We start from the raw sequence: 12025 nt of genomic DNA, 5'->3' as shown, positions 1-12025 counted from the left end.
AGAGGAGCTTAGGCTTTGTTGGGCTGGTAGAGAGAGAGAGAGAGAGAGAGAGAGAGAGAAAGAAAGAAAGAAAGACAGCTGAAGACAAATGAGGATGCTAGTTAGCCAGAGGATGTGTATGTAGTGGCATATAATTAGAAAGAAGGATGAGAGAGGTGGAGGATTGATTAAATATATTTACCTCTAACTTCCCAATTTTTCTTTTTCTCTTTTTTCTCTGCCCTGTCATCAACACATTGGTTGCTCTCTCCTCCTCCACTTCTGTCATCCTCTTGCCATTCATTCCCTTCAGCCCTCTAACAATTCAGTTTCAGATGTAAAATATTTTGGTTCAAGAGGGACAGATATCAGCTAGACCTAAGATTTTGTGATTTACATTCCCTATCCTAAGAAAAGGAATTGTTGAGAGAACAATGACCAAAGCTCGACAGTTCCCCCTGGTGGTCAGCCCTGAGACAACAGGATTTTCCTCTATCTTTTATTCATTAATGGGTGAATTTGATTAAGCCCCAAACATGACTGACATTGTGCTAAGGACAGACCTGATACCTGTCCCTATGGAGCACAAAGTCTGGAGAGGGAGTGTGTTACTAAATACTGTAGAGCATTTAGCATTTTCAAAAGCCATAAAAAATAAGCCAGAAAACTTGAAAAAGGCTTTCTTTTACCATTTTTAAAGAAAAGTGAGTAGAAAGGTTTTGTTTCTGAAATTTTTGGAGCATTAAGTCTTCAACTTGGGTTTAGTTTTTTTCTTCAATTTTCATCATAAAATTTCCCCAAATAGTTTTTTCTTATAAAGTGTGAGTATCAAACCAGATCATATCTGGTATCATTTTTAACTCTGAATGTATAGCATTCACAGTCCTTGTATTAGCAAAATTATAGTAATTAAATAATACTGGCTTTAGAATTGAATAACACTTTGAAAAATAATATGTCTAGCTCATCTATACCGATATAGAATGCTACTGCCTCAGTTCTGTATGCCTATGAACAGGTTAATCTTCACAACCACCTTTATAAGGTTCAGGTTATCCTCATTATCCTCATTTTCAGATGGAGAAACTGAGGCTCCGAGAGGTAAGCAATTTGTAACCCTAGCCTTAACCACTTTGCCATAACAAGACTGAAAGAGTGCCTGCATGAAGTGTAAATGAACTTGCTGTATCCTCACTGCAGACAGAAGACTAGAAAGAGTAACAAGAGTATGGAATCTCTCTGGGTGTGTGTGTATAAGAATGAAGTTATTACTTGCCTGCAGTGATCTGGGTTGTTAAGGGTATCTCAGAGGCCACTGTTGTCCTACCTTACCTGTAAGTGGCAGAGATGGCTAGTGTGCATCTGTTGGTTAATTAATTGATGACTTCTCAAGGCCTTTTACAGCCTTAGAATCCTATTAGTCTCTCTATAAGAAACAGGTTGTATGGAAGGAAAGGCAATTTATCTTTTAAGAATTAAGTGAAATCCTTTAAACTCTTGTTTTTGTGCCTAAAGCTATATTCAGATGGAAATGCCCTTTCTTCAGCTATGTCAGTGCTACAGTCATTTAATCTGCCTCTGGAAATTACTCTTATTTCATACATTTATTTAAGTAAGGATAGCCACATTGAATATGGAGATGCTGTGAACAATGCAACAGAATCACAGAACGTTTGTAAAGCTGCTACAGTGATTACAAAGAAAATATTTTTCATTTCCTTATAACACTCTCTCTCTCTCTCTCTCTCTCTCTCTCTCTCTCTCTCTCTCTCTCTCACTCTCAGACCCCCATCTAAAATCTTTGAGTATATCCAGTGTCTCTGGATCTGGCACTGAACCTGGCCTGGCATAGCATAGATGCTGAATAAGTGACAAACCGAATTGAGTGAAAATCAGTATTAGATTAAAATATTAAAGGCCAATATGCCCATCTCTACTCTGTATAGCTGTTCCAGTCAGAGTATTTTGGAAAGATGAGTGAGAATTGCAGTAGGAAAAATAATTTGTTCACTGAAAAAGGAATTCTTGGTCTGGAATGTTTTCTGAAAAGTTGTTTAATTTTTAAAGATAAGAATTTTAAAATAATATAACTTAATTTGGGCTGGAGTTTATTTTTGAGTTATCTATAAATAGATGGTAAGAAAATGAATAAGTTAATAATTATAAGATGTTATTTAGTCTAAGAAAAAGCAGCTTGTACAGGCTTGAGCGCATTGTAGCCAAATTATGTTTAATATAAATATTACTTTCATCTTTTAATTAAGGAAAACTTAAGCTGAACAATATTACTATATTGTTTAATATAAATTAAACATAATATTTAATATAAATTAAACATTAAGAGTAATTAATATTTTTAAATATAAACATTTAGCAGATTATATTAGTATAACAGTAATTATTATAGTATAATATATATTAATATTATAATCTGCTAAATATTATAGTAATATTTCTAATTAGTAGTAATGTTTCTCATTGAAAATGTTTTTAGGGGTTTATCTGTGCATGCATATAGTAATATATTTTAAATTTTTTAACTTTTAACTTTTACAATTCTTTTTTTTTTTTTTTTTTTTTGAGACGGAGTTTCGCTCTTGTTACCCAGGCTGGAGTGCAATGGTGCTATCTCTGCTCACTGCAACCTCCGCCTCCTGGGTTCAGGCAATTCTCCTGCCTCAGCCTCCTGAATAGCTGGGATGACAGGCACACACCACCATGCCCAGCTAATTTTTTGTATTTTTAGTAGAGACGGGATTTCACCATGTTGACCAGGATGGTCTTGATCTCTCTTTTTTTTTTTTTTTTTGAGACGGAGTTTCGCTCTTGTTGCCCAGGCTGGAGTGCAATGGCGCGATCTCGGCTCACCGCAACCTCCGCCTCCTGGGTTCAGGCAATTCTCCTGCCTCAGCCTCCTGAGTAGCTGGGATTACAGGCACACGCCACCATGCCCAGCTAATTTTTTGTATTTTTAGTAGAGACGGGGTTTCACCATGTTGACCAGGATGGTCTCGATCTCTTGACCTCGTGATCCACCCGCCTCGGCCTCCCAAAGTGCTGGGATTACAGGCTTGAGCCACCGTGCCCGGCCAGGTCTTGATCTCTTGACCTCATGATCCACCCGCCTCGGCCTCCCAAAGCGCTGGGATTACAGGCCTGAGCCACTGCGACCGGCCAACTTTTACCATTCTTATTCAAAACAGTAATAAAGTCATACTTGTTTTAAAGCCGGTACTTAAAAATCTCAGACGGCTTCCCTCTAGTTAGTGCAAAATTGTAGATTTTCATGGTATGTTGTTTAAATGAAATTTGCACTGCTGCAGTGCTAATCAAATTCCTTATTAAGGAGAGGAGTGCCTTTTACATTCAAGAGAAGTGTTCAATGGCCACAAAAATACTTTGACTATTTGACTTTTTTTTCCCCTCAAGGTCTTGATCATCCCCATTGTCTGTCATACAAATTAGAGCTTGGATCAGACCAAGAAATTCCCTCGGATTGGTATCCATTTGCTACCGTTCACTTTTCCATGCCTGACACCTGTGCCTCAAGGACAGAGGTCAGGTCTCTGGGGGTGGAGAGTGATGTCCAGCCACAGAAACATGTTCAGCAGCGAGCTTGCTACAACATCCAGGTACATCCCACAGCTTTCAGAACTGTCACCTGATTTCACTTTAAATATTTGTTTTGCTGTCTTTTGTGACGGGGTGTGTGTGTGTGTGTGTGTGTGTGTGTGTGTGTGTGTGTGGTGAGATTTGCCCTTGAGAGTATCTCAGCTGTGAAAACTTGATGACCACCATTGAGCTTATTTCTTCCCATCCATTCTGTAGAATGTTGGGAATACCTGATGATTTAGCTCTCAATGAAAAACAGATTTTAAAAATGAATCTACATTTTAGAAGCATATTTATTTTAAGAGTTTTGGTGTTAGAATACCATTTCTCAAAATGTGTGCTGCAGAACACATGTCCCATATAATTACCCAAGAGAAAAATAAGTTGGGGAATGCATATACTAAATTAATGTTAAAGGTCCTGAGAAGTCCTGCAATAAAGTGTTAAATTTAGTTAACCCAACTTTCCCCAACTCATTGGCTATGGTGTCTTGTCTATCTGGGTTTGTGTATGTAAAACACTTATCCCTATCTTGGGAAATAGTATTCTGTGGAGCTTGCTTTAGGAAATGCTGAGTTGCTCTATTATGGTAGTTTGAAGTTGTTGTTTTTTTTTTAAGGTGGTGTCTCACTGTGTCACCCAGGCTGGAGTGCAGTGGCATGATCTTGGCTCACTGCAACCCACGCCTCCTGGGTCTAAGAGATTCTTTTACCTCAGCCTCCCAACTAACTGCAATTATAGGCACCTGGATCATACCCAGCTATTTTTTTTTGTTTTGTATTGTATTTTTAGTAGAGATGGCGTTTCGCCATGTTGGCCAGGCTGGTCTCGAACTCCCAACCTCAGGTGATCTGACTGCCTTGGCCTCCCAAAGTGCTGGGATTCAGGCGTGAGCCACCACACCTAGCTTATGGAAGTTTTAAGTTTTATTTTAAATTTTTAAATAGAGATAGGGTCTCATTATGTTGGTCAAACTGGTCTTAACTCCTGGCCTCAAGTGATCCTCCTGCCTCGGCCTCCCAAAGTTGCCGAGATTACAGGCATGAGCCACTATGCCCAGCCTGCTATTACGGTAGTTTTAAATGTTTGCCACCAGCTCTTCTGAATTCTTAGGCAGATGAACTAAAGGAGGGCATACACTTACATCTGTTTCTAACCTTGTTTTCCTTTCTTATCCTTAAGTTTAGTAGATATATGGATATTCTTTGCCACGTATTTCTCACAGTATCTTGAACCGATGACATGTCTTGCTGGTTTTATTTTAAATTTTATGGTTTTTTTTTTTGAGACAGAGTCTTGCTCTGTTGCCCAGGCTGGAGTGCAGTGGCATGGTCTCGACTCACTGCAGCCTCTGCCTCCTGGGTTCAAGTGATTCTCCTGTCTCAGCCTCCTGAGTGGCTGGAATTACAGGTATGTGCCACCATACTCGGATAATTTTTTGTATTTTTAGTGGAGATGGGGTTTCACCATGTTGGCCAGGCTGATCTCGAACTCCTGACCTCATGATCTGCCTGCCTCAGCCTCCCAAAGTGCTGGGATTACAGGTGTGAGACACTGCACCTGGCCTAAAAGTATTTTAGAAAATATTTCAGAAATCACAAAAATTAAACAGTGCATTACAGACAGGTGGTTCAGTTTAGAATTTGTTTCCATTTTGACTTTCATATGAGCAATATTTTATGATTTCTAATAGCATTTATTTTATTTTTAAACATTTAAATTTTGCTTGTGACACAGCCTGAGAACATGTGTTCCTCGAATAGCTTTTAAAATCTATATGTTGCTTGACTTGTAGCAATGATGAATGCCATTCTGATTTTCTACTCATTTCTTTCTTTTTTTTTTTTTTTTGAGACGGAGTTTCCCTCTTGTTACCCAGGCTGGAGTGCAATGGCACAATCTCAGCTCACTGCAACCTCCGCCTCCTGGGTTCAGGCAATTCTCCTGCCTCAGCCTCCTGAGTAGCTGGGATTACAGGCACGTGCCACCGTGCCCAGCTAATTTTTTGTATTTTTAGTAGAGACAGGGGTTTCACCATGTTGGCCAGGATGGTCTCAATCTCTTGACCTTGTGATCCACCCGCCTCGGCCTTCCAAAGTGCTGGGATTACAGGCGTGAGCCACCACGCCCAGCCTACTCATTTATTTCTATTAAAAATAGTGATATTATACATGACATCATTAATCCAACTGGGGCTCCTATACTATAGTAATGCAAGTCAGGATTTTTCTTTTTTTTTTTTTCTTTTTTTGAGATGGAGTTTCGCTTTCGTTACCCAGGCTGGAGTGCAATGGCGCAGTCTCTGCTCATGGCAACCTCCACCTCCTGGGTTCAGGCAATTCTCCTGCCTCAGCCTCCTGAGTAGCTGGTATTACAGGCACGCGCCACCATGCCCAGCTAATTTTTTTTTGTATTTTAGTAGAGACGGGGTTTCACCATGTTGACCAGGATGGTCTTGATCTCTTGACCTCGTGATCCACCCGCCTCGGCCTCCCAAAGTGCTGGGATTACAGGCTTGAGCCACCGCGCCTGGCCAGGATTTTTTTTTTTGGACTGTCTGTTTAGAAGTCTACGTTTGGGTCCAGTTACCTTTTTCTTTTTCTTTTTGAGACGGAGTGTCACACTATGGTCCAGGCTGTAGTGCAGTGGCACAATCTCGGCTCACTGCAATCTCCGCCTCCTGGGTTCAAGCAATTCTCCTGCCTCAGCCTCCTGAGTAGCTGGGACTACAGGTGTGTGCCTTCACGCCCAGCTAATTTATTTTGTATTTTTAGTAGAGAAGAGGTTTCACCATGTTGGCCAGGATGGTCTCGTTCTCCTGACCTTGTGTCTGCCTGCCTCGGCCTCCCAAAGTGCTGGGATTACAGGCGTGAGCCACTGGGCCTGGCCACCAGTTACCTTTTTCTATTATAAAAGTAATGGGGGCTGGGTGTGGTGGCTCATGCCTGTAATCCCAGCACTTTGGAAAGCCGCCGGGGGTGGATCACCTTAGGTCGGGGGTTTGAGACCAGCCTGACTAACATGGAGAAAACCTCTCTCTATTAAAAATACAAAATTAGCCGGGCTTGGTGACACATGCCTGCAATCCCAGCTACTCAGGAGTCTGAGGCTGGATAATCACTTGAACCCAGGAAGCGGATATTGCGGTGAGTCGGGTTCGCGCCGTTGCACTCCAGCCTGGGCAACAAGAGTGAAACTTTGTCTCAAAAAAAAAAAAAAAAAAAAGATAGGTAGTGCTACCCCGTGCAGCCCCTTCAGAACTGAAGGATGCATTTCCCCATCAGCTGGGAATTGCCCCGGCTGAAGATAGCTGCCCTCCCCGAGGTCACACCTCCTTCCTGGAATAGATGCAGGGGTGTACAGGCCCCTTTGCATCAACTTGGGCTAACTCTATAGGGTCAGCCCAGCTTCAGCTCTCCAGAGCCTGGGCAGAAGCCTTCATTATGACTACATTGCAGCCCAGCTTCTCCCTCTGCCCCTTTAGCTTCCTTTCCTGCCTCACTTCCCCATGAGTGTTGACCTTGACAGCACTCTCCAGTAAACTTTCTGCACACAGATCTCCATCTCAACATCTACTTCTTGGGGAACCTGACCTATAACACTAGGTATATAAGTATTATGTGTGACTGAAATGTGGGTCCAGTGTGCATGGAGACTGCGTTTATATTTATTTTCCTATTCACAGGATATGCCAGGTTCGTGAAGTTTTAGTGGACAATTAAAAATTACTTTACAAGGCTGGGTGTGGTGACTCACACCTGTAATCCTAGCACTTTGGGAGGCCGAGGCAGGTGGGTCACGAGGTCAAGAGATCGAGACCATCTTGTTCAATATGGTGAAACCCCGTCTCTACTAAAAGTACAAAAATTAGCTGGGCGTGGTGGTTCATGCCTGTAATTCCAGCTACTCAGGAGGCTGAGGCAGGAGAATTGCTTGAACCTGGGAGATGGGGGTTGCAGTGATCCGAGATGGTGACTCTGCACTCCAGCCTGGCAACAGAGCAAGACTCTGTCTCAAAAAAAAAAAAAAAAAAAAAAAAAAAAAAAAAAAAAAAAAAATTTACAAAATATCTCTAGCTTTAATAGCATTTACTAGTTGATCTGCACCTGGTGGCAGTTTCAAAATGTTTTCTTCCATTTAGTAATTATCTGTTGTAGTTTCAAAGTGCCAGATACTGCTCCATATGCAGGGACACAGCAGTGTGAACAGAGAGACAAGGTTCCTGTCCCTATGGAGCATAGTTTCTAGTGGGGGTAAACAAAAAATAATTAGTAGATAAATAAATAAGTAATATGATTTCAGTTAATGAAAAATTCTAAAGATACTAAAATAGGGTAACAGGCTAGAAAGTGACTGGAGGGCTTTATCTGGGATAGTCCTGCAGGACCTCCATGATGATGTGACATTTGAGCTGAGACAAAAATGACAAAGAGCAGATGGTTTGGCCCAGCTGGCTCACTATTAGGTTGCTGCAAAAGTAATCACGGTTTTTGCCATTAGTTTTGCACCAACCTAATAGTTTGTAAGCTGGTTTCTTTCAGTTAGAGAGAGAATTTGGGTATATTATAAATCTCAGGGGGTCAATGGCCAGATATATGTTACAGCCGTATATGCAGGGGGGAGGGATAATTGATCACATGTCTGTTCTAGCCAGATCTGTGCTTTTCTCAACATACGTATTCTGTATACATTTTATAAAAATTATGTTTGACTTAGAAGACAGCTTTGGTGCTCTTGAAGATTTGACCCTGGCGGGGAGGATTTGGGGGGACTATTGCTCAAAAGGCAAGCAGAGTGCTTCACTCGGAAGCTACTGCAGGAGGGTAGAGGACTGTGTCTGTGTCCAAAGGGTGAGGTTTTTGCAGTCTGTGCTGGATGTATAAAATAGACTGAAGAGGTGTGAGTGCTGTGTTGCATTTGTTAATGTTGCCTATGTTTTGCTTTTGCATAACAGGTGGAAATAGAAAAGAAGTGGATTAAAATCGATGGAGAAGACCCAGATAAAATTGGTGACTGCATAACTCAGTAGGAGTAGCAAGAGTTTATGATGACACCCCACTTGTCAGATATGTAATTCACTGAAACCACACACAAGTCCTGCTACTGCGTCACGGAAATGACTTCTGAATAGTGGTTTTAGGACAGGTCTGATGGCTGTGTTTAGAGAAGTTTAGATCTAAAACTGAACAATCTGTATTTCATGCTTTTCATATGCTTTTGTCCTAGGGGTTTGATCTAAAATGTTTCTATAATTTGTGTGATGTTTAGCTTCCTGTTGAAACTCAAAGGACCCTGCAGCCAGTGTGATTTTTGATTACTCAGTGGCTGATTGTTTGGCACCCTGGATTACTGAGCTGCCATCTTTATCTTTTCCCATCTCTTCTTGCTGGTTAGTTCCTGTACCAGAGGGTAAGGAAGTCAAAGGAGACATGAACCAAAATACTTAATTTTCCCTCTTGCTTGCCTCTGAAATGTGGCTAGGTGTAGAATGATGAAACCACAGGCTAAAATGTAGATCTGGAAGTGTCTGTGCTTTTGAATTACTTATTTTCCTGTCTTCTTACCACATAGCTAAGTAATAATTGGCTATATTTGGTACCTGTCTCTCTCCTACTGTATTGTTATTTTCAAAATGTGTTTGTATTCTGGTGTGTGCTGCAAAGAAGCTATTTCTGTTGTCCTACATATTTTAGTACAAATCACTTAGACATATTTCCTTTCACTTGGCAGGATTCCTTTCAAAATGGAATCTGAGTATTGGACACTAGTTAGCATATTTATATATTAAATATGAATTTTAAAAATTTATGAATATTATTTTCCAAAAGTACAGACTCTAAGGACGTATTTTGATAAAGTATTGTAATGAACATGCGCCTCTCTTGAGTAGAAGTCTAAATCACATTATGATTGTTTTATACTAGTTCTGCTATCGTGCTATTTTATGCTAATTCTGCTTAATTTAGAATATTTTTCATTAAAAGGTGAGCAAAGTGAAAGATACTTGGTTATTTTACCCAGATTTCTAAGAGGCAACATTTTTATTCTTCAGAGTCAGGTAAATAACTATAATAGTTTGGTTTCTAATGAAAAGTCAATAGCATTAGCACTTACAATTCTGTTTATAATTTCCTTTTAGCATTTACAGTAAAAAGTGAGAATTTTAAAATTTATGAAATTTATATTCCAAATATCATTTTTAGTCTGAAAAACAAACTTCCCCATGTGGTATTAATATACCTTCAATTTAGGTTGAATTTTAAATAAGGAGATACTTTTCTCTATTGGCTAGATTTGTTTTGAGTCAAAACTGATGTAATGTTCTTCCAAAGAACATTTAGGTATTGGCCTACAGAGTTTATTTCATATGTTTTATTTAATATTATATTACATTCATTGTAATCTGTTCAAAAACAGATTAAGACAAACATAATGGTCTGTATCAATCAGCAGATTTTATTGCTCTTCATTATTTTACTGCAAAGGCAAAGAATGCAAAAGGTAATGGTTGAAAGGAATTGCTATTGCTGTTTTTATTTTTTATTTTTTTTGAAATGGGGTCTCACTCTCTTACCCAGGTTGGAGTGCAGTGGTGCGATTTTTGCTCACTGCAACCTCTGCCTCCTGGGTTCAAGCAATCCTCGTGCCTCAACCTCCTGAGTAGCTGGGATTACAGGCGCAAGCCACCATGCCCAGCTGAAATTCTTTTGTATTTTTAGTAGAGACTGTGGACCAGGCTGGTCTCAAACTCGTGACCTTAGGTGATCCTCCCACCTTGGCCTCCCTAAATTCTGGGATTACATGTGTGAGCCACTGCGCCTAGCCGCTATTGCTCTTTTTAACTTCATTTGATGCATTGCTTATAATATCATATGCTTGAGGCGCACTGTTGATGTATAGTAGGGCAAATCTGTGTGTGTATGTCATTTAAAAAAATTCCATCATCTTTTCTTATCATCTGATGTGAGTGCACTCTAGAGTCACTTCAGTCTGCTCAAAACAAATATGGAGGCAGCCCGAAACTGATGCTGCCCATAGTCCCGGCGAAGTTAGCTGGGTTAATTACTACCAATCCTTTCTATGTGTGTTTTGTGGCATCCTGCCCACAAAGAACTCAGTCTGATTAGGATGAACCTAATGATGATTTACACCTCAAAATATATTCAGCAAAGAGTTTACTTAATCGCCCCTCATGCTTCACAGGTTGACTAGTATCTGTGGGTACCTCCCTGCCAGGGTTATTCACTCACAAGCCACTGGGCCTTCAGGACATGTCAAGATTCAGAGTTGACAATATAATAGCAAAAGCTGGACTAAAGCCCAAATGGAGTGTCCGTGGCAATGCAGAGGCTGATAGCATTAACAGCAGGGTGCTACAGCATAATTGTTAATTTGCATATCTATTCGGATTCTTAAATATTCATTGCTTAGTATTAAATTACCATTTCATGTATGTAGGGGAGGCTTATTCAATTCTTCTGACCTCAGAACAGGCAGGAGGTCAAATGTGACTACAGAACTCTAGGTGAACAATCAGGCAAGGTTCAAATTAAGCAGAATTGCCCTTGCCAGAATAGCGATCTTCAAAAAACTCCTGCTTTTAAGGGAGGGGAGAGGGAAAAGAAAGGAAAAAGGGAGGAAATATCCCTTTTCTAGTATTTTGCTATAGATCACTCCATTGTGAGTTTGACCATTTTGGGGTCAAATGAGCAGACTTCCAAGGAGTTGACCAGTTTGTGACTAGTCTGGTCACCTTTCCAGTTACAGGATCATATTAACTGTGTAAATGAATTCGTGGGTAGATTATTACATGATTAATTGTCCACATCTGAATTTAAAGACATTTCCTTTTTCTGTGGGAATCACAAGTGTTTATCCATTTAAAAAATATATGTAAAAAAGATACTTTCCAGCACATAAAAAAAGGCTGGAATTTTCAACCTGTCATGTATATTAGACAGTTCTAGGATGTTAGTTCCCTTCATTCTAGAGCTGTGCTTGTGATGTAGCCCCTTTTCTTATAAATTAGTTAGAAGGCCTTCCTTAACAATGACTATTATGTTTTACTTAAAATGCGGTTTTATATTCTGTCAATACAAATATAAAACAGGTTGAGCCTTAGTCATGTAACAAAATATTTTGTAGATTACATATTGATTTTTCAAAAATTAAAAATGTATTTCAAATGATTCTTACTGTGCTATGAATTTATACCTTATGCAAGACCTGAGGCTATTTTTTTTCTTAAGGTAGGAAATCAATTTCAGTAACCTTAAGCAATTGACTCTCTGTCAGGCATATGTACACAGCTTGACTATTAAGGAGTCAGTGACCATGACCTCTTGGCATATCCTGGAAAAATGACACCATCAAAGTATAGTTGATAATGTTATAAAGGATGATTTTTAAAACAGAGTATAATCATGACTCATAA

General features: G+C 39.8%; 1 protein-coding gene across 5 annotated transcripts in view; it reads left to right on the top strand.

The window, feature by feature from the left end:
• Window positions 1–11780, top strand: part of STON1 (stonin 1) — a 65779-nt gene extending 53999 nt beyond the window's left edge. For all 5 annotated transcript variants that reach the window (XM_074400279.1, XM_010333610.3, XM_074400278.1 and 2 more), the window contains 2 exons: window positions 3409–3611; window positions 8546–11780. In XM_074400279.1, the coding sequence (XP_074256380.1) occupies window positions 3409–3611; window positions 8546–8620 (278 nt within the window). In that variant the 3' untranslated portion in view covers window positions 8621–11780. The remainder of the gene's footprint in view (window positions 1–3408; window positions 3612–8545) is intronic.
• Window positions 11781–12025: the final 245 nt, after the last annotated feature.

The sequence above is a fragment of the Saimiri boliviensis genome, chromosome 1 (genome assembly GCF_048565385.1).
Source record: "Saimiri boliviensis isolate mSaiBol1 chromosome 1, mSaiBol1.pri, whole genome shotgun sequence".
Classification (NCBI taxonomy): Eukaryota; Metazoa; Chordata; class Mammalia; order Primates; family Cebidae; genus Saimiri; species Saimiri boliviensis.
The sequence above is the reverse complement of the archived record's forward strand: the minus strand, read 5'-3'. Positions and strand labels throughout refer to the sequence as shown.